Below are 27,860 nucleotides of genomic sequence, written 5' to 3'. Positions count from 1 at the left end.
CTTGGAAAATTGTTCCCTCGGTTAATTACCATCGGTGTCAAAAATGTCAGCCTTAAGTGTCTGAATAAGTGTGAAGTGGGGCTCAGTCCTGTAAGAACGGCATACGTTTTCCATCTGTGCGTGACAGGTTCGCTCAAACGGCTGAGCAATGATCATGGATGTGTGCTTCCCAAGTGCAGCCGAGAGGATTGCTACAGGTCTCAACGCTAGCCACTTGTGTGCCATTGTGAGTTGCTTAGTTCAGGACTGTTGCTTGCAGCTTTGATTCGCTATGACTGTTGTTACTGTTCGTTTTGTCTGAAGGTGCTGAGATGCCAGGGAAACTCCTCGGCCAGGGACGCCCCCAGGACGTGAGATAAGGTCAGGGACCCTGCGATGTGGGGCACAGGGGGAATCCTCAGATGTAGACACAAGGTGGAAATGCAGGAACAAGCATCCCTGGGCTGTGACACTGAGGAGCTGGGGGCGAGGAAGCATAAATCCTGGGGGTGGGGATGTTACAAAGCCCCTGGGCAGGAGAATCTGAGTTAGGAGGGGAGTGGGTGTCCTTGAGCCAGGAGACGAGAGTGGAAATGCTCATGCAGTGAGTCAAGGGCATGTCGCTGGGTGATTATACCTCCCTGTGCCCGGTTTGCAGTTGTTCTGGGTTTGAAACGTCTGACTGCATGGTGTTTCTTCCCCTGGAGTGTTTAGTGTGTTGCTACCAATCAGTCGTCCAGGGAAAGCCATCCAAGCTGATGTAACCCATCCTACCCCTAGTGTCAGCTGAGATGGGCGAGGAGGCAGCAAAGGACACTGAGAGAAAAGGCCCTGGGGCCCTGTCTGGACACAACTCAAAGCTCGGGTCTTTGCCCCTGGTACTGCAAGAGAGACCAGGAGAGGGAGGGTTCGGAGGCAAAGTTGAGTTCATCTTTACAAGCCACTGCACTCTGTTCACACTAAGACCTCGTCATCACGTATGGGACCAGTCCTGTACCCGCTGAACGCACTGGCCGCTACTCAGTAGTCTTCAAAATCAGGCCACTTAAGTGCCTAAATATGAATGTAGGAGCCTAACCTTAAGCACCCAGGCTGGGTCTTTCAGAGGAGCCCCAGGGAGTTAGGTGGTTGCCCAAATCTCTTTGGAATCCAATAGGAGTTGGGCACCAAACCCCTTGGTTGGGCACCTTGACCCCCTTGGTATATCATAGGAACCATTTCCTGAATCTGGGCAGCCAGAGGAAAGTGGGACTGGGAGCAGCTCTGAATAGGAGGCCACTTGGATTTAGGAGCCTAAAGTTATATTGAGGGGCTCAGGTTTCCACCTGGCAGCCAGCCTTTCCCCGTTGTGAATTCCATGGTCTCGGGTCAGTGCCACCTGCACTGGAATCCATGTCAATAAACTCCCCTCACTACGCCCCCCGTGCTGGCTGGCCCAGCACAGAAGAGCTCCGGGAGGCAGACCCTCGCCCGTAGGACACAATGTCTCCCTAGCAGTGCGGAGACACCGGGGCGGGGTGGGAGAAACTTGTGCAGCCGAGTCCCTTGCTTTGTCTGATCTGTGGGTAAAGAGCGGACCTCAGTCTCCAGAGCTGCCTACCAGATACCGCTCAGGCCAACCCAATTCCCCTTTGAAGAGGCTGCAAAGCGCCTTCAGCATTGGTTAGGGGGATGCTGCAGCCTTCCCCATGGGAGAGCTAGGGTTGGGTCCTGCCCCACCTGGCAATCAACTTTTCACTCTCGGGCTAATCTCTAACCAGCAACTGCCCCAAATCTGTTCGTCGCAGCTGGGACTCTCTGCTTAGCCCAGGCCTAGGATTGTCATAGTGCACGATATTATGGCCCTTGTGAAGTCCCAGGGCTGGAATAGCAGGGGGCTATCCAGGTCCGATGTGAGGTGCCTGTACAGAGCTGTGTGGGGTCCCAGCCCCAGAACCGCAGGCGGGGCTCCAGATCAGAATTACGGTGCACAGGCGGCTTGGGTAAGTGCAGGTCTGAATCCAGCCGGGGGCATGGATCCGTTATTCTCGTCGGCCCTCTACCCCCCCCAGCGAAGCTAAGGATAAACAGCAGCATGAACTGTAAGGACGTGTGGCAAGCGGCACTGGTGAGAATGAAAGTAAGACGTGACTAAAACAATTGTGTTATCAGGTGTGACTTGGTAGAGAGCACTATTGCAACAGGGAGGTGAAAATCCAGTAAAGATGAAAAGCACGTGAGAGTGGGGCAGAGTTAAGGGTAGACTTAGGACCCCTTTTTGTTCCCCAGCTTATTAGCTCAACCTCTTTTCAATGGCATCTGGCTGCTCGAAGGAACCAGGCTATAACTGCTTGCAGGGATTCTGGAGATACTCAGCCTCATACAGCCTGATCCGAAGCCCACTGAAGTCAGCCCATGGTTTGCTCTTTTTCCCCTTGAAGCAGGATCAGCCCTAAGTTCTATAACCTATAATTGGAGTGGGGTTAAGATACGTACTAGTGAAACATACAAACATTTGTGTGACTTAAAATAGTCTATATCGGTGCGATTCCCGGGGCAGTTTGCACTGACAGTAATTAGAAGGAACCATTGCTAGGTTCTATTGTCAGCATATCACACGCTTCCATTGGTTTTACAAACGGGCAGAAGGTAAAATAGAAGCCCAAGAGCCAGCCACTCAAGTCGTGTGGTCCAGGGGAGTGAGCATAACCGCTCTGTGCCTCAGTTTCCCTATCATTGGAATAATGCTGAGCTCCTCCAAAGGGGTCTGACTTGGCTAATCTTATACAGTGTCACTAGAGCCCTATAGGCAAGCGAACCCAACGGGCAGGGATGCCATGAACAGCATGGCAGCAGTTTGTTGATTCACTTTATTTAGCAGGGTGCACTGGGCTGATCCCACTGTCTTTTGTAGTCGTAGGCTAGCTGAGCTGTCAGCCAGCACTGGGCAGTGCAGCTCAGTCGCCAGGGGGTGTCTTCACCCAGTTGGAAGGAAATGAAAAGACGGCTCCGCCCGCGGTTTCAGACAGCGTCAGTGGCGTTTTCTCTCGCTTACACTGATTTGAAACCGGGGGAGAAAGTGTCCCATTTCCCCCCGCTCGCTTTGCTGCGGTACCGCGAGGGCCCAGAAGCTAGCTCTTCGCGTGCAAATCCGTGTGTATATTTCATATCGAGCCACAGTGATTCCACGCAAGGTGGGATTCTAGCCGACATGCCGGCTCACACCAGATCATAGCTACGAGTCAATGTGAAATTGTACTGCTTTCTCACAGGCCTCTCTTGTGCCACTTGGGCCATTGGCTAGATTCTGGAATATTACCACTGGGGGAAAAACTTGCTGGTACCACTTCCCTACTGCCCCGCTCCCATCCACACCATGGGATTTCGTTGCCAAGAATGTCCTGGAGAATTCCTTATAGGCCTTTGCTGGATCTGGCAGGCCGATACTATGCTATTGAATGCCTAAGCAGCAGGGCACTGGGTGAAATATGCAGGCTCTAAAGGCTTTGAACTCAATGTTTTTAAGTAAAAGCCGTCCAACCAACCAAAAAACGGTGCTCCTACGCTGAACTTGCTTACCAAACAAAGCAGAGCTGATGCAAATGCAAATCCAGCTACAGTTGGTTTCTCACATGGTTGATGTTTTCGAGGCCTAGGAGAAGTGAGTTGTTTTGTTTTATTTCTCTTCTTTCTCTCTCTCTCTCTCTCTCTCGTTCTCTCTTGCATTTTTGTGAATCTAATGATGCACTTATATTGCCCCGCTTTTCCCTTCTCTTCATACCTTACCTACTAAAGGAGGAAATGCCACTTTTTTGGTAAGTGGATGTTAACCAAGAGGGACTTAAAAAAAAAAAAAATCAGAATTTAACAAAAAGGAAAAAAAAATGGAAGCAGAAAGCAGGAGTCCATGTAGAGCGCTGGTGAAAACTCAGCAGGGCTCTGCACTCACAGATAAAAACAGTTTCCCAGGAAGAGTTCAGAACCATTCGTTTATTTCAGTAATGACGACATTTGTGGAGTTTTCTTTTCTTTTTTTTTTTTTTTTCTTTAATGTTTCTCTTCCTTTTTGTTTTTTATACTTTTTTTTCCCCCCTGCCCCCCTCCGCCCCCATTACCTCCCGGCCCCACCCCTCGCCATCTTTCTGTGCTGTCTTCCTCACACCTTGGTTTGTTTCAACCCAAACACTATGTATAAGACCCGCCACTCCATTCCTTCCCCTCAGGCCCGTTTCCTTCAACATCCCGGTTTGGTTTGGTTTTTCCTCATTAAGTCCAATTTATTTTCCCCCTCCAACCTCTCTCTTATTTTTTTTTTTTTTTTAGTTTGTTTGGTGTTTACACACAGTTTATTTTGGGGTTTTTTTAAACTCCGTTTCAGATGGTTTTTCATTTGAAGTCTCCCTCCCTTCTTCCAGTTTTTGATTTATGGATTTCTTTTGTGTTTTGCATGCGGAGATTTGCATGAGCTGCATTGTTGAGGTCGAAAGGCTGAGCAGGAGGGCAGATTCAGAGTAGAGTTCTGTGTAGCCTGCCTTATGCAATGTGCGTTGACGTTGTGAATTGCACTTCTGGCTTGGGGTTCCCCTTTAAAGACCTCTCTCCCCTTCTTTCTTCTCTTCTTTCCTCCCCACCCCTGTTTTCTTTCTTCCCGTCAGAGGCTGGACTCCACGTCCCCTTCTCCCAGGGGGCATGTCAAGACCGAGCCGCCGTCCCCCCGCTCCAAGGGCGGCAGACGCGGCCCCAGAAGCCCCCGGTCCGTGTCTCCGGAGAAAGGAGGCCGATGCTCCAGAGGGGACAAGTACGTCCACCGACACCGCTCCCGGTCCGCGTCGCTGCACAAACACAAGGGGAGGAGCAAGGCCAAGGCCTCGGCCCAGAAGGAGTCCCCCCACTCGCTCAGCCACACCGACTACAGCAGCGATTCGGAGGGGTCGGCCTGCTCGCACCCCTACCCGGCGGCACGGGGGGCGGAGAAGAACCATGGGGCGCACTTGAAAAAGTAAGAGTCGGGGCCATGAAGGGAGGGGCCCCGGAGACCTCAGAGCCCGGTCGCTGCCTGCAGGGTGTGATCCTCCACCCATGAGGTCAACTGGTGTTTCACCCTGGATAGCTGGGTTCAATTCTCTGCCCTGCCATAAACTCCCTGCAGTCCCTTGGGTGTCTCGTTGCCTTTCCGGGCCACAGTTCTCTGCCTGTCCAATGCGGCTCACAGCAGGAGCTGGGTAAAGACATTAAAGCGTGCGAGAGGCGGAGATGCCATGGGGAGGGGGGCTGTGATAGAGCAAGAGACCCATTAAGCAGAGGCCTTGGAGCTAACAGGGCCCCTTCTGATGGCGATGATGCGATCGCCCCAGCACCCGGTGTTCACTATGGGGCAAAGTTTGACTGGCAGGCTGGGAGCAGCGCAGAGAAGAGTGGTGGAAATGATCCTGGCGCTGGAGGGACTGGCTTGCGGGGTTCCACCCGCTAGGCAGAGGAACCCCTAAAGGGGAGATGTGAGCGCAGGCTACATGGCTCCAAAGGGCATTCGCACCTCGGATTGCTCCGGCTGGGTGGGAGCATTAAGGAAGGGGAAATGTAGGCTGGATAGCGGGCTTTCGTTGCACAGGACTCACTGGCCCAGTGAGCGGGACCGCCACCTGCCCTCCCTTATCTGCCCTGTCTATAGATTGGAAATGGTATCGGAGCAGGGCCAGACCTAGAGATGCAGGTTTCAGGTGTGCACATTCCAGGTTTGCAGGGAAACGCGCCCAAAGGAGAAAAGCTGCTTCCAGTTTATTCTCTTCTGATCTTCTTGTGGAGCGCATGGCAATCCCCTGAGAATCAGGATCAGACACTGTACACTGCAACCCAAAACCACTGTAGCCTCTGTTTCCCAATATCACCAGGCTGTATCAGACCATTGGTCCATACAGTCCGTGTCCTCACAGTGGCTGGTGGCAGATGCTTCAGAAGAAGGTGCTAGAAACCCCTTAGTGGACAATTGTGGAATAATCTGCTCCTTGGGGAAGTTTCTTCCTGACCCCTGAAAGTGAGTGGTTGGCTTATGCCCTGAAGCATGAGGATTTGTATCCCTTTCACAAATATTTGTCCCATCTAATGGAACTGTTGAGGTCCCTATTAGTCATATGACTGTCTCAGACTTTTTGGCATCCTGCTAAACTTGGCCTAAGTATTATCTTGTGGCAGTGAGTTCCATAGGTTAATTATATACGGTATAGGGAGTGCCTTGGCAGCAGAAGTAGCCATTCTACTAAAGAATAAAATTAGCCCTATATTAGTCATTGATGGGTACCCTAATTGACACAGTCATGTGGGGTCACTGAATGTTCATGGCCTGATTTTCAGAACACCCAAGGGTCCCACTGACGTCATTTGGCATTATGGATGCCCAGCACTTCTGAAAATCAGGCCCTAACTGTTGTTGCTCCTGGATGCCCACGCCACATTGTTCTCAAGGGATTCAACTGGAAGTGGGGTGTTCCTGTCTCCTTGGAAACATGGTGGAGGCCAGCGGGTGACAGGGAGTGGGGCTGAGATAGTGACTGGCTGTCTGATCCAATGGTCTTGCAGGGTGAAGGACAGACACCACCGGGGCAGGCCAGACAGCGGCTCCCAGTCCCCTGTCAAGCACTCCAGGCACAACTCTGAGAGAAGGAAGAGCCTGTCCCGTAGCAGCTCCTGGAGCTCCAGCGGCTCCCCATCCAAATCCCGGTCGCGATCCCGGGAGAAAAGACCAGCACGGAGCCGGAGCCAGTCTCCATCGCAGAAAAAAAACTCAAGCAGGTGAGGCCCAGCAGCACACGTCCCCCAAGACAGGATCACAGGGTGGGGCAGTACATGGGCACAGAGACACACTGACAAAGGCATAGGTCAGGATGCCAGCAGACACTTGGGCACAGATAGGCACCCAGCCAGTGTTCGCACAAGGACACCAACACACACATGGGGTCAGATGTACCCATGGAGACATGTGCCTTGCGCACCAACCCATCCAATCAGGAGAGGCTTGAGCGGATAAATGTGCTTTGTAACATGGCCAGAAGGGCAACAATCTCTGTCAGACCAAGGTGAAGGAAACCACTTCCTTCACTGGGAACGTCTTTTCTCTTCTCTGTACATGCTCATCGAGGGGTACTCGGCTCCAGCCTTCCTGGCCGAGCTCAGTGGCTGGGGGAAGGAGGGCAGGGAGAGAGACACCAGCATCTCTAAGAGGCTCGGCACCCAAACCACAGAGAGCTTCATGGATCAGGCAGGGGGGTGGCGAATTGCACCCGGAGATCAGAGGGCAAACGGGGCTGCCTGGGGCACACAAGGGTGACCACCTCCCTGGAGATGCTGCCACATTCTGCACTAGCTGAGGCTTCTGCGTGTTGCCCAGGGCTAGCCCCATTGCAGCCAGCCTGCCCACGTGTCTGGGCGTAGACACACACAGGTGGACAAGCGACGGAAGCCCCATCTCGTGGGACAGTCAAAGCAAAGCGGTCAGAGTCCTGCACTGAGGTGGACTAGACGGGACCGAATAGACCTGTTCCCAGTGCCAACTTTTATGTGACCATGGAAGCCATGTGTGGTCACAGCTGTAACCTGAGCTAACCTGGTGGGGCTCTTTGCCTTGCCCTAGTGGCTAGACAAGGGAAGGGGTTTATGAGTCTGCTACTGGCTCCAAACTACCAGCGCTATTCCTTTAGCTCAGCCAGTAGAGGCTTGTGTTTTTAACTCCACAGGTCCTGGGTTCCATTCCCACACACGACCCACCTATGGGGTCAGCATGTATACACAAGTAAATGTGGACTCACGCCGACACAGATCACACAGGGCATACGTATAGGCCTGTAGCAGACATGCGCGCGCACCACGATGCATGCCGACCCAGGTAACGTGTGTGGTTTGGATCCAGAGAGAAAGACAACGAGCCCCGAACACGGCACAGTGACACGGATCCTGCCCGGGCCAGGCGCCGCTCCAGAAGCTATTCCCCTATCAGGAAGAGGAGGCGTGACTCTCCCAGCTTCATGGAGCCCAGAAGAATTACAAGGTAGCTCCCACGGTGCAGGGGCTCAGCTGTGGCTCAGCTCAGGGGTTTTACTCATTCACTGATAGCCTCAAACCCCCAGTGTCCGCCCCAAAAACACCCTTTGCTCCTCTGCAAAGACAGAGCCCAGGTTGCTGCAGCTGGTCAGCAAAGAGAGAGTTAATTCAATCAATTTCCCAGGTGTTAAAGGTACACTGCCTTGTCTACATTAGGCTGTTCACCTATGTTAGCTAGCACTGTCCAAATCCTAGTCTAGACAAGGCCCCTGTGGTGAACCGTGGGCCCCATAGTAGATAGATAGATGAGTGTGTATGAGGACCGACAGATAGATACCAACATTACAAGCTTCTAAGATCCTTCAAAATAAGTAAATACATGTTTTCTTTTATTAACATTTTATTTATATTGTAAAACAAAAGATCCTGCCCCAGATCTGTTTCTCTCTTGCGCTGTAAATGCAGAATCTCCCTCTCTTTGAAATTAAACAAAGATCTCAGTCCTAAATTCCAACCTGGGCAATAGTTAATCTGAGACCAGACCCAGTTTGAAAGACTAGAACCTTGTTCAGAGCTAGAAACTTAAACCTCAAACTGAGATTTGCCTTTTCTAACCTGTTTCTTTCTAGCTACTGTCAATTGTGACATTAATATTTGGACAGCTGGATTTATGGAAAACCAGCCTTAGGTCACAGTGGTGAAAACTGTAGCACTAACTTGCCCCTGACAATTAGACTCAAGGCTTAAGAGGCAGAGAGGACAGGAAAATTAGTATCAATGCAATGAGCTAAAGTGTTCTGTGGATTTCTCCGATAGCTTTTCTGTATATGAAGCCAACGGAATACATGATGGTGTCAAATGCTGGTGTCATTGACCCCTGTAACTCACTGTGGCTTTGCAACGTTAGAGTAGTGCAGTCCTGCCTTACTGTGGGCCAGATTCCCTGCTGATGTAAATGGGCAAAACACCACTGAAGTCAAAGGAGCTTTCACCCATTTGCACCAGCAGGAAGCTTGGACCCATATCTTTAGAGCACCACATGCCATCACAGGCCCCAGATGTTCCGGGGCTGCTTGACATTACACGGGTGTGGGTTTGCAGGGTCAGGGTGAGGACGCAAGTCAGTTACTGCAAAAGAGAAGCCGTGCTGCAAGGTGACACCACTGGAAATGGAGGTAATGGAGCAGGAACTTGCTTTCCCCCGCCTGTGATGCGTGTGTGTACAATCCGTGTTACTGCCATGCAATCAATGCCACGGCTATTGATACAGGACTCACCTTGGTTCCCAGCCCGCCCTCCCCCCGCAGGTGTAATTAAGCCATGGTCTTGAAGTTGCCTTTCAGATCTAATGGTTTTTTTCCTCCATGAAGGGGCGATACTGGAAGGGTGCTAGATGGGTTGATTTCTCGGTCTGTGAAACCTGCAGGTCCTGGCTATGAGACCCTACAGACAAGAACAGATGTAGCGCCCCATACAAAAGTGCTGTATTTTCAGTCCCCTGGGATTTTGGGATGCTCCAGTGTCCTGTGATCTGGGCTATAATGGCATCAGCCACTGGAGGGTGTATGGGTGGGGTGATGCCTCTGGCATCGTCCCTTTCCGTGAATGCTAGAGCAATGACACCTGCTCCAGAGGGCAAGGCGGGGACCCAGCCATCTGGCTCCTTCTCTCGGCTCTAGTGACACCCATTGGATGGGATGGGCAGAGACTCCCCGATGTAAGAGGCCAGTTTCAAACCTCTGTAGCTCAGCTTCTGGCCTCACCAGGAGCTGCATTTCCAGAGTCAGAGGGAGGCCTTCGGGGGGTCTTGTTGCAACGTGCAGCCGTTCCACCCCAGCACCCAACGAGTCACCTAGAAGTGAGTCCAGAGTCTATCGTAACAAGGCAAGCTTGCTGCTGGCTTGCACTTCCTGGGAAGCCATGGGCGTTGTCACAGGACAATGCAGAATTGGGCCCACAGTCCTATTTTGGCGCTCAGTCCTACTCTGCCAAATCACCCCAGACACATGCACTGCTGTGCTCCTTCCCTGTCTCCCACATGGCAAGCCATAGGGGCTGGATAGGATCATCACAGAAGGGACTTGGGTGGGGGCCCCACAGTGTTAGTGGATTCTAGCCCTGGTGCAGCCTTGCCCAGCAGCGTGATTTCATTACCAGTCTCACAGTGCTTGGTGTTTCTCTTAAAGCCCCAGCTGCTGGAGTCCTGTGATTACAGAGAATCTCAGCTTTCATTTTTTTAAGAAAAGGGAACTCCTAGCCCTTCCGCTGGTGGGGAAAAAGCCTGAAGCCATGACCCCCCCGAAGGCATAAAACCCAGACAGCAACTAAACAGCCCCTGACATTTACTGTAGTCACAATTAGGTGAATTTTTTTTTAAAGCCAATCTCATGATTTTGGGGGGGGCCTGAGTCCTGATTGTTTGGGATTGGCTAGGCTGGGAGGTGGATCAAGGCAGAAATGGAGCAGTGGGCCCAAATAAGTGGCGGAAGGGTGGTACAAGGGTTAGCACATGAGCCTAGGATTTGGGATCCCTGCGCTCAGTTCCCTGCTCTGCCCCAGGTTTGCTGTGGGAGCTGGGGCAAGTCACTTAGCTGCTCTGTGCCTCAGTTTCCCTTCTGTAAAAATGGGGAATAACAGCCTGGCCCTGCCTCCCAGCGGTGCTGCAAAGCTGGCGATGTGCCCAGAAACTGCAGGAATGTGGGCATGGGGGGCCACGTACATCCCTAAGATAGAAACACGGGCTGATGCCTCGGGGCCTCTTGCTTGCAAAGGAGCACCAAGCCCCCGCCCAGCCTATGGGAAGACTCAGCAGGCGTCTGGAGTGTCCTTGTTTGCATCTGAGCCCCGGGTGTTTGTCTGACCGGTTCCTCCCCGCCTCCCTTATTGATGCCAACCTCTCCTTTTCCAGCCCATCTCAAGGTTCCTCTCGGAGAGCGTCGCCGCGGGCCTGGTGACCATGGTGCCCAGGACCCCGCTCCCCGCGTCTCCCTGAATTCACCGTGTGAGGCCTTCAGCGCTAAGCTGCGTCTGTGCCGTCTGTCTCGCTCTGTTGCTCCCACTAACACCACTCACTGGGGCGGGCAGTGTTCGGGGGGGTGGGGGGGGTGCATCCGGCGGCTGGGGGCTGCCAGGGGTGGTTTGGTGACGTTCACTCCTTCCTCACCGGTTCGCTGCCTGCTGGTAGCCCCAACCCCACTGGCCTGAGCCTGCGAGTGCCGGGGTCAGGGGCGATGGAGTCTGTCTGAGGGGGCTTCTGGGGCCAGCATCCTGGCTCCCTGCCATTGCCTGCTGCAGAGAGCCTTGCAGCTGAGGGGCTAACCCCCTAAGCCTCTCCCGCCGGAGCTGCCCTCTGAGTCTAGGGTGGGGCGAGGCGTTTGTGAATGGGGCTGAGCCAAGGAAGAGGGGCCACGCGTGAGGTGGGCTTACTGGGGACTGGGCTGGGGGGAGGCCAGCTGAGGAAGGGCATAAGGCTCAGGGGGCAAGGTGATGAGGAAGTGGGGTGGGGTGAAGGGCCAGTAGGGCAGGTTTGGGGGACCCCCCCAGGGAAGGACAGGAAAGTCCACGAGAGAGCATCCTCGCAGGCTCTGGTGGTCAAGAGGCCCATGGGGGAGGGTTTGGAGGCCACAGGGGAGAAGCGTTGGGGGCCTTAGGATCCATGGGGGAGGACTTGGGAGGGGGCCACAAAAGGTACCAGGGAGCTGTGGGGTCAAGAGATCCAATCCTACAGGAAACCTGCTCTGGCCTCACTTCTCCTTTCCCCCAGTTCTTAGCTTCCCCTTTGTTTCTTCCCCTCTCACGTCTGGTTCCCTTGCACGGTGCCTCCCGGGCACAGGCCCTGTCCCCGTCCCCGAACCCCAGGCACCTGGCATATTGAATGGGAGCAGGGAGAGGATTTACCACCTGACCCTCCCCTTTGGGCTGGGGGAGAACCCAAGGGCAGGTTTGTTCTTCCCCCCGCCCACGGGAATTAGCAGCAGCAGCTCAGCCCTCCAACCCTGGCCTGGCCTAGCCCCCCCACTAATCCCTAACTTCTGTTTTTCAGCAGCTTTAACTCTTTGGTGTCGGGGGAAAAAAACCACACGCTACAATTAACCTTTTTCCTGCTCTGTCGTAGCCTCCTAATCCAGGACTAACACCCAGGGGCCACGGCTTGGGCACTGTGGGGGCAGCCAGGGGGGCTGGCAGTGGGGTTTGGCGAGAAGATTAATGCAGCTCATGCCTCTGCAAGGCACAGGTGTCAGCCATGTTCCCTAGCAGCATCACCTTGTAAAGAAGCAGCACGCACCCCCTTCTCCCCCCCCCCCCCCCAGCCCGCCCCAGTCCTGCCGCTCTGGAGCCAGGCCATGAGATTCTGCTCTTTTCGGCAAAGTTCTGGCCCAGAGCTGGCCTTGGGTCCGGCCCATTGAGCCAGGACATTTGGATCCAGATCTGAATCTAAACTTGCCCATTGTTTGCGGGGGGAGGAAGGGGGTAAATGTGGGGCTCAGCTGGCACTAAACTAAAGCCCCCGCTCCTCTCAGCTTTCCCCTCTGTGCTCAAGCCAAAGCCCAGAACCAAATCCAAACCCCCTGTCTTGCCGAGCCTGGCCCTGACTCAGTTTCCCTTTCATTTGCAGTGCCCGCAAGCGCCCGATCCCCTACTACAGACCCAGCCCTTCCTCTTCCAGCTCCCTGAGCAGCTACTCGTACAGCCGGAGCCACAGCCGGAGCTACGACAGCTACAGTACCAGCCGGAGCCGGACTCGCAGCCCCCAGAGCCGCTCTCGCAGCCCAAGCCCCAGCCCCAGCTACAACAGCCACAGCAGCTCGGAGAGCGCCGGGTTCTGAGCCAGCAGCAGGCATGCCCCTCTCTCTCCCCTTTCCACCCTGACCCCGTTGGCTCTAGGGCGCCCAGGCCCCACCCAGCACCGGCCTCCGTGCCCACCCCTCTCACACAAGCTGGCCTGGTCCTTCCAGCACATCCTCTCCCTCTTCAAGGAGAAGGTGAAGGAGCCGCCAGGTGAGACCCTCCAGCCCAGGAGCTGAGACATCTGAGCGGGGTGGGGAGGGGAGGTTTGAGGGGCAACCGTGGCAGCTGCTAACAGCTGGAGCTCGAGGCTGACGAGTGGGATGCAGACAGCGCCCAGCCCCCCGTTGTTGTCCTGGCTGAAGGGGCATGCAGGACAGCGGAGGAGGAGGCCAGGCTGATGTTACTCCCAGCAGGCTTCAGTGACTGGGCAAATACAACCCTGCTGTCGCCCATCACAAGGGGCAGGGCGGACTCCAAAACGTCATGGGTTGTTTTTGGGGCGGGGGGGGGGGGGTTCATGTCTACAAACAAATGCTGGGGTGGGGGTTCGGGGGGCATGGAGCAAGGGAACAAAATGCTTAACAGAGACCTTGGACTGGACCCTCCCACGAGGGGGGGCCTTTCATGAACAAAAAGCTCATGGACCCAAGGAAGGTTTGGGATGGGTTGTTTCTATTTATGTTGCTCAGGCCCGTCAAAAGGTCCTTGTGCTTTATTTCATTTAATTTATTTTTTGAGCACAACTGTATAAATTTGCGGGGGGGGTGGGGGGGGGGGGCGCTAAAGGAGGCAGGATGAGGTGGGGTAGGGGAGAAGAGGGGGTGTTGGGGGACACTAGATCTGCGGGATTGATGCAATCCAGAGAAGCGTACCAGATCTTTCTGGACTTTGGCATGGAGGAGGATTTGCTGCTTCCGTGGAGAATCCCTAGCTGAGCTGGGCCATCTCCAGTTGCTTGGGACTAGATCGGCCCGTGGGAGGCGTCAGGGGGCATCCCCCACCTCCCGGAGCTACACAACGCCCAACGTCCTCAGAGCCTCCACTGAACAAAGTTCTCCGCCGCCGTCTGCTGGTGAAGCAGCCAGCTGGGGGCAAATCTCCGGGAATGCAGCTGACAGGAGCGCACCCGGCCGCAAGGCAGGCCCCGCTGAAAAGTTATGGATGGCGTGTCGGTTTTCGGGTGCAGTTCGAAGGTCCCTTCGCACCCCAGCTGTGCAGGTAACTTGGAGGCCCAGGGCCTGATCCAGCCGCTCCCACGCATCCAGCGCGGGTGCTTTGCAGAACCCATTCATTCGGACCTGCTCCCAGCGGGACGAGCCGATCCCAGTGACACCTGGGCGTGGCGGCTCCGCGGCAAGTCGCCCCCAGCAGAATAGCAGCACTCTCGTGCATGGCAGAGGAGTCTCTGCATGTCCTAACTCCAGGCTCAGCCCAGCGGGACTCACAGTTACATGACCTCAAAGTCACTCTATGGGCAGATGGTGAGGAGATGCGACCACTGAACGGCCCATACCAGGACCTGGGCCCCAGCCTGGCAGGCTGAGCCAGGGCCCTCGTCTTCCATGACTGGTGGTGCCTTTTCCATGGAATTTCATTTCATTCTCCACCTTGGGGGGCTGTGTGCACCACAAAGAACACAACTGCTGCTCCAGCACCTGGCTCCCTTCCTCCTGCCCTGGTGAGTAGCCCTTCCTTACCCAACGCAAGAGGTTGCGGAGAGTCGAGCCAGGAACTGGTCGCAGGCCTCTTCTCAGGCCCAGGCTGTGAACCCTACCCTGGCCCTGGGGAGCACTTATTCACCCGCCTAGTCCTATTGACTTCAGTGGGTGACTGCCTGCACCCCAGTGTAAGGTGAAGCGTTCACCCCGAGTGCCATAGCGAGGGATTGGGGAACCATTTCAGAACCCCTTCGGGGGCGGGAGGGCGGGGGGTGAGGTAAGGGAGAAGCGACGCGTCCAGAACAGAATTGTTTCAGGACATTGAGCCTACAGCCCTGGCCGTGCAAGGGTTAGTTACAGCCTGATGCCATCCATTATATCGACCAGGTCACAGACTGATGGATATTAGCAAGGAACCTGACCCATTTTGGACCAAGGGAGACAGCAGAGTTTAGCACAGCAAGAACTGAACGAGGTGTGAGGAGATGCGAGTTCTGTTCCTGACACTACCACTACCCTGCTGTGTCACCTTGGAGTAGTCACGTCCACTTGCTCTGTGCCTCAGTTTCTCCCTTTGAGCGTCTCGCTTATTTAGACTGTAAACTCCTGCGGGCAGGGAATGCTATTCAGGGTGTGAGTGTTCAGGGCCTCTAGCTCCTACCAAAATGTATACACACCCTCAGAGTTAGGGGGAGGGAGGTTGAAATCCCAATGGCATGGCCTTTCTTAGAGATTCCCTTTCATGTTTCCACCCCAGGCCCCCACCAGGGGGCCACAGGAGCTAGCTGGGGAATTTTTTGCCAGAAAAATGCCAATTTGTTAAAACTGAAACCGTTCATGGAACGGGATTAGTTTAAATCTCCCCCTGCAAAAAATTTTTGCAAAAAAATTTTGACTTTTTTGAACAGGAAAGTTTCAGCATTTTGAGGCAAAATGATTTTTGGTTTCAAAAACATTAGCGACTGCAGACTAAGGAAAGGTGAGACGGAAAGAAAAGCAAGTTGAAAATCCAAAGGAAACATTTCGATTGACCCAAATGGGAAAAATGTTTGGTTTGCTGGTATGTGAAAATTGTCAAGATTTTGACTTTTCATCCAGTCCAGGACAGGAACATTTTTCAAAATCGAAGAATTCTTGTGCAATGGGAAAATTATTGCCCAGTTAGTCCTACATGCTGCCAACTCCGTTACCTTTACCTTGCCCATTCTTCCCCAGCTAGCATCTCTCCAGGGTCTCTTCTTCCAAACTTCCTTTGAAAAATAAGTTCAAATGCTTTGGCCATGGCATAGCCCCTGATCACTTCTAAGCGCTTGACTTCTAGATCTTTGCTTTCCTGATGTGTCTCAGTGGAACCCTGCAGGGAGAACACTCCCCTCACACTGGGTGAAATTCACTAAGGCCTGGTGCAGGACCTTCAGCTCTAGAAGTGAATTTCCCCCACTGTGCATACACGGCCCTTCTACTTTTCTTATCCTTCTGGCATTTGTGCTCAGATAAATCCGACAGGTCCCTAGAGTGACCTTCTTGCTGCTGTGTTAGCATTTATTCCTTTAAGTTCTAGTTCCTGAGTTTTCCCCCCCTCCCTTTTCTTTGAGAGTCTTTGGTCACTTCCTCCCACATCCCTTATCAGTCCTTCTTCTTGCTCTCCAGAGCTTTCCATGGCTCTTTACACCTCACTTATGAGCCGTTTCTTCTCGAGTTGGCACAGGGAATTAATCAGATGGGTGGTGTCACCCTAGAGGTGCCTGGCATCATATGCGCTAAGGGAGCATGGGCCTTTGTCCTGCTCCAGTCCCCACAGGAGGATAAGTGAAGCATGTACTACAGCTGCTTCCTAGAAGAGTGCTTTATAGCCCTGGAAGTCCTGAGTTCATACTCTGATGAGGGCCCGTGCTGACTGTAAAATTGGTGCACCAGTGTCTTTGTCTGCCTTCAGGTCCACATAAGCAGATAACAGTCCTCTACAGGTTCCAGCAGATGGACTCATTCCTTTTTCTCAAGCAGTACAGGCCCAAGCTTTTAGTAGTGGAGGTCCCAGGTTCAAACCCCATCGATAGCCCAGGTGGGGTTAGAGTCACATACTCCTTCCCCGGCCCCTTCCCCACTGCCCTGCCAGATGCCACCATTCAGGAAACATCAGGGTCAGACCCGCAGCTGCTGTAAAGTGACTGGCCTCCAGCGGCATCAGCAGCACCATGAGACTTGCCCCCAGCCCAGGCTCTGCCACCTGCTTTAGGCCTCTAGACTCTGAACAGAGTCCAGGAACTGCCCCGCACTTGGCGTTTCGAGGCACAGCTCCTCGGTCTAGCAATCCCTCCTGCGAGCCGAGACCTCTGTGGTTCAATGGCCCAGCCTGAGGGCCAGAGCTGGCCTCCCCAGTAGCTTATGCACACCCTTCCCAGAGCTCTAGCCATGGTGGTGCTCTGGGTTCACAGGTTAACTCTTCAGGGGCATGTGGTAGGTGTAGCAGAGCATACGCATACACAGACTTTGCACAGGATCCTAAAGCCCCATTGCACTGTACTTAACAGCATGCTAGATACACAAGACTAGACAGCATAATAAACACACCTCTCTGGAGTGACTCACGACCATAGTGCCAACCTCAGGGCAGAATGTCAAAAAGCAGTGCAAACCCCCAGCTGGTGGTATGTTCTTGAATTAGATTTCACCAACCCAGTAATAAATGTGAACTCCCAAAGTACTACAAAAGTCTTATAATAGAGTCACAGACAGTCCCTTTAGAGACTCCAGGCTAGCATGCCACCCAGGCAAGCTGGACTATCTGATAAATGGTCATTTCCACCAAAAATCACAAAAACACTAGGTTCCCAGTCCCACTCACCAGGTTGATTTGCACCCCAGATCTCACACCAAAGACAACGCCGGTAACCAGTTTTAAAGGTTTATTAGCTAAGAAAAGGAAGTAAGAGTTATTGAGAGGTTAAAGCACGTAAATATATCTACAGGTGAGTCATGGTCTATAATTCCAAATGGTAGCAGAAGTGTAGTAATCTGCCAGTTTCCCCAAAAGTCTCTCAGGGCTACCCAGTGGAACTATGAGGATCTCAGTCTTCTCACTCAGTTACTCTGCCCTGTTAGAATCCAAAAACAGTCCAGAGATGAAGAATTTTCTCGTGTCCCTACTTATAGCTTCTTCCTACAGAAACCAAGTGACAGGGTCACTACCCACATGGGGTCTTTCTTTGAGGGCGGAGAGAGAGGTATGCATGTAGAGTTGTCGATGTTCTCTGATCATCTCACACAATGACCACTTGCCTTCAAATGCACAAGAATTAGCACTGTCCCCTTAAAGTTCTTCATTGGCATTACACAAGGCTTCTTCCTTGTTTGATGGCTCATTTAGTTACAGGGGTGTTACAATATCAATGTTTGCCATTACATTCTAACAGGATACAGATAAGTGAAAACAATGCATGCAACATCCCATTAGTTTTCATGAAGTTTAAAACCCCAAATACATTCTTATCTATTTAACAATCCCTTTGCTTTATACTAGTACACAAGTGAATTGGCCTGGCTTCCAGCTGTGAGTTTGTCAATTTTCAGCTGACATCTAGGCCTAGGCTTATCACAACAGCTAAATGAAGTTCCCCTGCCTCACTGTCCTCACCATGCTGGAGAATTCTGGGTATGGAGCCATGTCCCACCCCTCCCTTCAGTGGTATTTTCCTCTACATTCTTGGGATGCAGTTAATCAAAGCAGCAAGTTCCTGCCCTGTAGTCTCATAAATTGACTTATTCTGGTCGCACAACATGTGGTTCTGGTTCCAGGTTGGATCTGAACGGGGAAGGCACCTGCTTTGGCTAGGACTGAAAACCCTGTGGGATCAACTGACCTTGTGAAATTTCCACCACTTGGGGCCAAAATTTCACAAGAGATTTCAGAGCCAAATTCCAATCCTTCCCCTCCAACCCCCAATCCAGATCTGAACTTTGGCCCAACCATTTACGCCCTCATGACCTCTTTACCTTTGCACACCAATGGCATAGAGGTCTCCTGTCAGTAAGGAGGCTGCTGCTCCTGAATGTAATTGCAACAGTTCAGACCAGGGAAGGACAGAGTAGCAGCAGGACACTACACTGCCTGGATGATGGCTTGAATTTTAAGAGGGCCAGGGTGCCCTGTGGAGGGCGTTCCATGAGCTGTCGATGGTATTTTGTTGAGTGGAAATGGGGCTGGGATTGGGACAGCCTGTGGACACATTTATGCAAAGCTTTATCTCCATCATCTTTAATAATCATTCAGCAGGCGGCAGGCAGGGGCACGGAGGCGGCTTCCAAAATCTCCTCTTTCCGCCGGCACGACAATGCTCTGTTGTTGTTTTCACTTAATCTCTGTGAGCCACATGCTTTCTGCCTGGCTGGAGGGATGATGCATCGGAGCCTCCCCTGGCAGAGGGAGCAGCTGCTGCAGATTAGTCCATGGCTGGGCTTTATTGTTCTTTTCCAGCCTTTGTTTGCAGGAGGGTCCAGTGGCTCAGGGGGTTGGGAGGAGCCAGACGCCTCTTTGAATCCTGCTCTGGTTAACAGTTCAGAGGTCTCCAGAGTTTAATGCTTGCTGTGTGATGAGTTGGAGGTCTCAGCCCCCATCCATGGTGCATTTTGGAGAGCAGAAATCTTGGCCAAACAGCAGGTGCATGTATGTGTGGGGCACATAATTACTGTTATAGCTCCCTGGCTGGAAGGGAGTGGGGACACGAGTGGAAGGAGGGGGAACTGCAGCCAGCTCATCTTGGCTTTCTATTGCGTTGTGGGCTTATCCATAAAGTGAGCCGCCTGCTTAAGCATTTTGAAATCTGCTGGCTCAGAAACTGAACCTTGGCCCAATTCACTGGAGCCAGTGGAGCCGCTCCTGATTGACGCCAGAGTAATGAGCGGCAGGATTCAGGCACTGCTGGGTCCTGGGGACCAAACCCACTGGAAGGGTGGATGCAGCCACATGTGGGGTTGATGGATGCGGGTTGCTCCTTTGCTTCATTCCAGTTGCCCCGTTAGCTCAGCGGCTAGAGGTGTGGGCTTTTGGCAGCCCAGGCCCGTGAGATCCACCCCACATCCAGGGCCGTTTGTCTGCAGCCATCCTTTGCTAGCCCCTCAGGGAGGACAGCACAAGTAAAGGGTCATTGCCGGCACATGCCGAGGAGATCCCTTGTCATGCTGTGGTGCTGGCGGTCGGTTGGATTCTTTCTTAGCTGACCCTTTGAGCTCATCTCAGAGCCCCACGTGAGCACCATCTTTAACTCCATTCATTCCTCCCCCATTTCCCAGCTGTGACTGGGGGACCCTTCCCCATCACAGGCAGTGAAGGGTTAAAGGCCCACCTAGGCAGTAATTGGGTCGGTACTTGTTAGCCAGCCAGGGTGGGACATGACAAGGCTCAGGAGATAAACGTGGCAGATTCTGGGCCCTGTGAACAAGCTGAGAGAGTTCAGTCTGGGGACACTGGCTGCTGGTGCCCGTGAAAGGCCAAAACGCCAGAGACCGGTGGAGTGAGAGGCCTCAGGAAGACGGAGTTTGGGCAGGACAGTGCTAGATACCTGAGCTGGGGCAAGGGTAGAGCACAGGGCCCCAAGAACAGGGCAATTCTTCAGGACTTCAGCCAAATCTGGACATTGGCTGAGAAGCAGTTAGTGTTGCACAGAGGCATGCAAAGACAGACAGGCTGCAGGGGGCACTGGAGACAAAACCCCTGCAACATCACACCCCGACACAAGGGGGCGCTCTGGTGGTCTGTGTGCATCACGACACCAAAACAGCCCTCCAAAAGGTTTCTCCTTATAGGGACCCTCCCCTTTACTACCTGCTGCCTCCCAGCCACATGTGCATAGAATATGCCTGCCCCACAGGGCTTAGAGGCCCCTCCATCCAATACAAGTGTAACAGACACGGTCTGCATACGTCCAGGCTGCCGACTCTGCAGTCATCAGCAGGGATCAAACCTTGGACCCCCAGCCCCAAAAGCACATGTGAGCTGAAAGGAGACACTGGTAGCTGCAAGCATCTAATAGGCTCTTATCCTCACTGGACAGATGTGATCACACATATTAAGCCAGCGTGTTACTGTTACACACACACCCCCACCCCTTAGTGGTCAGACACGGGAAAGGCCCTTCAATGATACTATCCAGTTACAAAGGCGACAGTAGAGATTTAAGGCCATCTGAGTATAAGCTACTCCCTAGGCTTTGCTTGCACCTTTTGCAAAAAGAAAAGGAGTACTTGTGGCACCTTAGAGACTAACAAATTTAGCTTTTCTTTTTGCGAATACAGACTAACACGGCTGCTTCTCTGAAGCTTGCGCCTTTCGCGCACTGACTTGCCAAAACTCTGTGTGTATCGCACACACCTTACTAGACGGAGGTGTCAAGCCTGGTTTTGCTGATCATCTTCCAGCTTTCAGAGCTGAGAAAAAAAAAGCTAAGTACTCTGTCCACACAACCTTAACCCCGGCCGCTCTCTAGCATGGTGGCCTCCAACCAGAGGCACCAATTCCGGGGCTGCTCCAGGGCTCAAACACCCACGGGAGAGAAAAAAAAGTTTGAGTGTGGAATGTGATGAGTTCTGTGCTGCTAACAACTTCTGCCCTTGGGGCAGGGAGTTTGTTTCTAGAGGGGCAGGGTGTTTAAGATAACAAAAGGCTTGTCATTAAGTTAAGGATCCTTAGATGATCCTCAAAAAGAAAAGGAGGACTTGTGGCACCTTAGAGACTAACCAATTTATTTGAGCATAAGCTTTCGTGAGCTACAGCTCACTTCATCGGATGCATCCTGAAAGCATTCCCAGGCCCTCCAGTTAAAAGATAGGAAACAAAGGGTAGGAATAAATGGCCCATTTTCAGAATGGAGAGAAATAAATAGAGGTATCCCATGAGGGGTTTGTACTGGTCTGGGATCAGTGGCTGTTCAACATATTCATAAGTGAGCTGCAAAAAGGTGAGGTGGCAAAGTTTGTAGATGATCCAAAATTACTCAAGATAGTTAAGTCCAAAACAGACTGCGAAGAGTTACAAGGGGAGCTCACAAAACTGGGTGACTGCATTTAACATTGAATTCCATCTGCCATTTTGTTGCCCAAAGTAATGTATATGGCAAAATATAATCCCAATAATACATACAAAATGATGGGGCCCAAATCGAGAAAGATCTTGGAGTCATTTGCAGTACTCTGGAAGTGCGATGTTTCCCCGAGTACTGCAATTTCATAAGAATCCTGCTCACTATCCCTGTATCGTCCTGAACTGTGGAATGCTCCTGCTCCAGAAAACTTAAAAATTATCACCAGTCATCAGTGGGACAGATACAACTGAATAATGTAGCTGTCGTTAACGTGCATCAAGACCATACCAAGGAACTAGCTGTAAATAAGATTGCTGACCGTTTCATCCAGTAAGCTACAGGGAGACATAATGTCTTTAGACTGGGATGTTAGTGAGGACAGCTTGTAGGTGATTGCAGTCATCTTAATATACTGTTATTCAGGAGAATGGAATGATGTAGTTCATAATTGAATCATTATTAAAATAGTAAAGTTACCAATGACAGACACATTCAAGAACTAGAATATGAACTAAATGTATAAATATGCTGAAAATAGCCTCCCCCCAAACCTGGCAGAGACCCCACCCAAACACACACCCCCCCCCTTCAAAAGCACCCACCAGCAAAACCAAAAGTCAGTGATCATGCCGCTGACTAGGAAGCGAGTGGCTGACATTTGCTCTTGAGAACTGTTTCCCAAGTTTAGGAATTGTGCCAATCAAGGGCAGAGGCCCTGAATCTCATGGTACTTAGGCACCTCAGCCCCAGTGAAATCAATGGGATTTAGGCACCTAAATCCCTCTGAGGATCTGGGCCAGAATGATTCCACCAGCCCCTAAAATTCAGCTTTAGGTACAGCTCCTGAGTGCAACGCCTCCCATCAGAGCGGGCACCTGATGGTCAATCTCAGACCCATCTACAGGGGGAACCAAGCCCTGCTCTTATTCCTCTGTCAGCCACTCTCCAAAGGCCAAGGCTGGCTAAGTAAACGCCCCCAGGCTGACCCGAGCCTGGTGCTAACGCCTCCACTTCCCAGGAGGAGTTCATTATTATTCCATGCTGGTCTTTTTCTCATCTGGAGAGGGGCTGGGCCACTCGCCCAGAAAGAAAGGCAATTACGAATGTCTTTGAAAAGCAAGGAGGAGAAACTTTAGTGTTTCCTAATAGCTTGGCTCATCCCACCGCATTAGCCTGAAACGTCGCGTGTTCAGAGTGCGAACCGGGCTGCTGGCGTACCTGCTCTGCCGCCTCGGCGCTGCACGCCCGACCCACATCCTGGCACGCCCGCCACTTGGGCACCGCTGGCATCTGAGGCCAAGGTTTCTAGTGCTTCTCTACAGCCCGGTCCCTAGGTGCAGGCTGCAAAATACCGCAGCCCATGCGAAAGCGTACAGGGCGCAAGGAGCGAAGGGCGACTGCTCCATGGGCGGGATCCCCAAAGGTATTTAGGCACCAATGGATTTCAATGGGAGTGAGGCGCCTAACCCCCTTTGTGAATCCCACGCCTAGTCGCTGCATTAGGAGAGGCCGGCACAGCTGCCATCCCAGGGCATTACGCGGCAGTCTGATGTTGATGGCACTTTGCGCCCCTGGGGCCTGATCTTCCAAGGTGCTAAGCACCCTTAACGCCCATCAAAGTCAATGGCAGTTGAGGGCGTTCAGCGCCTCTCAGAGTGGGCCCCAGGGTGACAGGCGCCTGCCTTGGTAAGGAGCGCTGTGGTGCTCAGAGGAGGGCCCAGCAGCGGTGCAAAGTGTTCTCATTTATTTCAGTGTGATTCCTTCGGCCCGCCGAGGGACAGGAGTCACAATAGCCCAGTCCAAGGGGCACGGTCCCCGGGTGGCTCAGCAGGGCAGGGGATGTGCCACAGAACCTCACCACGGCGTGGGGTCTGACTCGGGTCCAGTCCTGGAGCGTAGCAGTGTTACTCCCTAGAGCAACATTCCTCTTCCCTCTCGCTGAGGGACCATGTGCTTCAAAGCGTGGACTCGTGTTGCTATGGCAGCCTTTCCCTGGGCAACAGAAACGGGCCAAGCGGGGGCTGGGAACAGCAGAGAGACACTGCTCCCGTGATGGGAACACGGACAGAAAGTAGGACGTTCTGAACACATGGAACCTCCAGGTTGAGATCTGCAAAGCTGATGAGGGGATTTAAACACCTGGCAAGAAATCCTGGGCCCACTGAAATCCGTAGGAGTTTTGCCATTGACTTCAAAAGGAGCCAGGATCTCACAATAATTAATTCTAAGGAGAGTTGCGTGCCTAAATCCCCTAGTCAGCTCTGACACACTCAGTCCTTAACTTTACTTCCTGAATCCTGGCATCCATGTCACGTGCAAATGAGTAAGACGCCTCGCTGGGTATAGAGCTGCGCTTGGGCGTCTCGGACCCATGCACACGATAGATATTTAACATTAAACAGAGCTTGAACTAGATTCTGAGCATCCTGCAGGCCGGCTGTGGCCACTGTAAAGCTCAGTGTAAAATAGGGCTCTGGTTCATATTTCAAACACCTCCGGCGTTCAGGCTGCTCAGATCCAGGGGTCCAATTCAAGCCCGTCTCTACTATAGGTTTAGGAGAAGAAAGGGTTAATGAACAGCCCAGGGACTTTAAAAGTCCTAAAACAACATAGAGCTGCATTTATCTCCTGGCCCTCAGCTCCGAGCCCTCTGGCAGCTGCAGCAGGAAAGCAGCGATAAGGACCAGGAAATCAAATTCGCAGAGGTGGCTTCTTACACTGTATCCACTCTCTGAGATGCAGGCTGTCAAACTCCTTTGTTCTCTGGCACTGTCTGTCTGTTCTGCCAACTGAGCGAGCTACCGTCTCATAGCTTTGCATGGGCCAGGCCGTCCAAGAGGAGATAACGGACTCCTGCTTGGTTCTTGATTAGGAATGTTCAGAGGGCCAGATCATGGTACGGTGTAAGCCGGCAAAGCTCCATTACGGTGAAAGGAGCTGCTTCCATTTACATCAGCTGAGACTCAACCGTGGTGTTTCAGTCACCCAAGTCTAAGTGGATTATGGGGTCTGTCTAGTCCTTCCTTTACATGTTCATTGTTGCCAGAGCAGCCGTTTGAACTGAAACTAGTTGCAAACAGATCTAGCATCTGCCAGATCGGCAGGGGCCACGGAGTACCGGGGCAGGAGCAGGGTGCTCCCCAACTGGGCTGAACGTAGCATCCTCTGAGAAATTGGCAATGAACAGTGCCGAGGGATGGATAACAGAAGGCTGCATCCCTAGATCATCAATCTGGTTTCAGCAAACATTGCAAACGAGTCACTGACCTTAGGAACAGAACAATTTTCCAAAGACGTGGGGTGCTTCCTGATTTTAAAGAAAAATAAGAACAGCCATACTGGGTCAGACCAAAGGTCCATCTAGCCCAGTATCCTGTCATCCAACAGTGGCCAATGCCAGGTGCCCCAGAGGGAACGAACAGAACAGGTCATCATCAAATGATCCATTCCCAGCTTCTGGCAAACAGAGGCTAGGGACACCATCCCTGCCCATCCTGGCTAATAGCCGTTGATGAACCTACCCTCCATGAATTTATCTAGTTTTTTTTTTTTTTTTTTAAATCCTGTTATAGTCTTGGCCTCCACAACATCCTCTGGCAAGGAGTTCCACAGGTTGATGGTGTCTTAAGGAGACACTGTCTCGTACAGTGGCAGATGCTATCCCCCTTGCTACGTTATCGCCCAATGGGGTTAAGACTTGGACTGACTTTGGATCACGGGCTGAAGTGGCTTCTTTAACGTGCCCTTGCTCTGTAAGTGACTGGGTAGTGGACCCGTTGCTGTGGACCAGAGGAGGAGGATGGGACCCAATTGGCTATTGTCAGTGCTCAAATTTTAGGGGAAAAAATAAGGCAGGTCCTGAATGGCAAGTGACTTGCTCACTTTAAACAGAAGCGAGACGCAATGGGGCCTGTAAGCCAGGAGTGTGGTAGCTCCTAGAAACAGTAAGGGGACCCAGCCCCCCAATAATTCAAGCACTCGACTTACATCCCTGCGAGTGGTGAGGAAAGCCTCAGCTCTCACTTCTGCAAATCAAGCACCTCCTTTCCTAGCCCAGATACCTCCCAAACGCAACACCTAGAACGTCCCAGCTTCAAACTCCAGTGAGCCTCCAGGGCTGGTCGGCCCGTAGGCCGCTGGCCTGTCTGCCCAGGCCCTTCCTCCAGGCTTTGTCAATTCAAACAAAACCTCACAAAACACAATGTTCCCAACCGAAGCAGGCTGCCGGGACCCAGAGAACGATCACGCTGTACCCTGCCCCCAGGGCTAGTCACAGACCCCACCCTCCTGCCTGCAGCCCCTCTTCAACTGAGCTCTCCCAGTCCTTCATAGGGAACGCCTGACCTCTTCCCAGTTGGGTCTTGTAATCAAACAGGGCAGGCTGGCCCCAGACCCCTGGGGCTTTATATAGGCAGAGCATCCGGTTACATCTCCACTTGTCACACCCATGTGTTTATGGGAGGGAGACCCTACCTCCCCAGTTAAGCCCGACTCTCAAAGGCTGACCCACCCGTAAAACGTAGGGCTGGAACAAATCACCTGGCCAGTGCAGGGTTATTCTTCCCAGGCTGTTGGCTAGTGTTTACTTGGCCCACTTTTGACTCTCCCAGGTCATGGGGCTTCTACCACGTCCCCTAGCAGATTGTTCCACAGGCCAGCACAAGATGCATTCCCTCCTGCTGAGAAGGGATGGCTATCCCAGCTCAGGTCGCAGGGGCATCTCACCACCATTGCAATGGAAGTCACAAACAGCCTGGGGCCACGTGGTCTGCGTGACCTGAACAAACGGCCCTTTCCATCACTGGGCACTTCCAACCTGCGGCACACTCACTATGGGCCTCCTCTCCAAGGCACCTGGCCGCCCTGCTCTGCTGGCCGGGGCTGAAGTACCCTGGCTGGCAAGATTAAGCAGCGAGGGTGGTGTTATGGCTCAAGTTGTCTTTACAGGGGAGGAAAGCGATGCTTTGCTCCAGTCAGCGACCCTGTTCCCAGACATTTGTGCTAACTGGCTCCTTCAGAGGTGCAAAGCAGGGAACGTGCTTTTTAAAAAAAAACAAAAACGATATTCTACAGCGTGTGTGAACAACCGCCATTAAGATTTCCTGCTGTTACGGTTTATTTGCACTTGTGCCCCACACCACAGAAAGGACAACGTACAGACAAAAAACCCTCCCCTCCCACACACAAATCCTCATGCTGTCCTGTACTGCTCAGGCCGAGACGCACGCATTGGTGTGACTGCGTTCGGAGACCCGCGGGTGAAATGAGGTACTAAGAAAGGCCGCGCCCTCCTCCCCACAAGTAGCCCCCGCTAGCCTGGCGTTCTACGACTCGGCCACACCCAACATCAGCGACACACCAGACAAAGACAGCGCATCAGGGAAAAAGTCCAGTCTTCCTCGAGTTCTTCTACAGTGTCTGTCCCCTGCTCGGCGGAGGGAGCTGACTGGAACAAATACTCTGTAGAAATATTTCAGTATTTGCCTTTTTTTCCCCGCCCCGCCCCGCTCCTTTTCGGGTTGTGAGTACAGCTGTAGACGCAGTGAGCTGGATGGATTCTAATAAAACATACAGTATATATTGTAATGGACTCGCAGGGTGCTGAGTGGTCTGTTTGGAGCGGGCATTGGGGTGGGCTTTGCAAAGGCCGTCCACTATGAACCCAGTTCTGTCTCCAGATCTCTAGGCTCCCCTGCGCTGTCTAATCTCCCTCTCGGTCGGGGCGCAGTGCTCGGCACCTGGCAGGATCGCACCCTTGATATTTGTGGTACTTTCCTCGCTCAGCTTTTCTTCCCCTGCTGCAGTTTCCATGGCAGCGCTCACTCCTCCAGGCGCAGATGCCCTGACACCAATAAGCCTACAGACATGATCAGCCATGGGCGGGGGGGGGGTAAAACGCCGTGGAGCTGTCAGTCTGCAGACAGAAGGTAGGGGCTAGGGCTCATCATTGTGATTTTGCGCTAGGCTGGAGCAATGGCTTCCGGAAAGCTATATTAAAAAAAAAAAAAAAAAAACAACTTTGCACATGTGACTTCAATAACGACACCATCTGCAAACCCTCCAGGGCTTTGCTAGCAGGAGTGAATATCAGGAACACTGAGCCCTTTGTTCCCGACCTCGCCCCATCCCACCACCACAACTCACTCCTCTCCCTCCTTGACGAGCTCAATGCCACAGGAAAACGGAGAAAGAGGTTGCAAATCAACTCAGCGCTGCAGGTTGTATGAACTCAACCAGGGCCTTTCGCCTTTGGGAGCTGACTGGGTGATTTGCTTGTTTTTCATTTAAGAGGTGGAAAGGAAGCAGGGGCACAGAGATGAACGGACGGGAACGGGGGGAGGAAAACGAA

The 27,860-nt window shown here is 52.6% G+C and overlaps 1 protein-coding gene across 3 annotated transcripts in view; it reads left to right on the top strand.

Annotated features, from left to right (window-relative positions):
* Positions 1 to 27,094, top strand: part of SRRM3 (serine/arginine repetitive matrix 3) — a 190,281-nt gene extending 163,187 nt beyond the window's left edge. For 2 of the 3 annotated variants that reach the window (XM_043531236.1, XM_037880792.2), the window contains 4 exons: positions 4,614 to 4,957; positions 6,532 to 6,744; positions 7,859 to 7,996; positions 12,605 to 27,094. In XM_043531236.1, coding sequence (XP_043387171.1) covers positions 4,614 to 4,957; positions 6,532 to 6,744; positions 7,859 to 7,996; positions 12,605 to 12,815 — 906 coding nt within the window. In that variant the 3' untranslated portion in view covers positions 12,816 to 27,094. Of the gene's footprint in view, positions 1 to 4,613; positions 4,958 to 6,531; positions 6,745 to 7,858; positions 7,997 to 10,897; positions 10,991 to 12,604 lie in introns of all 3 variants that reach the window. The other variant, XM_043531237.1, reaches the window with a different exon arrangement.
* The last annotated feature ends 766 nt before the right edge of the window (positions 27,095 to 27,860 follow it).

This window comes from Chelonia mydas, chromosome 17 (assembly GCF_015237465.2).
Source record: "Chelonia mydas isolate rCheMyd1 chromosome 17, rCheMyd1.pri.v2, whole genome shotgun sequence".
Taxonomy (NCBI): domain Eukaryota; kingdom Metazoa; phylum Chordata; order Testudines; family Cheloniidae; genus Chelonia; species Chelonia mydas.
Note: the sequence above shows the minus strand (reverse complement) of the source record. Positions and strands in the feature narration are given on the sequence as shown.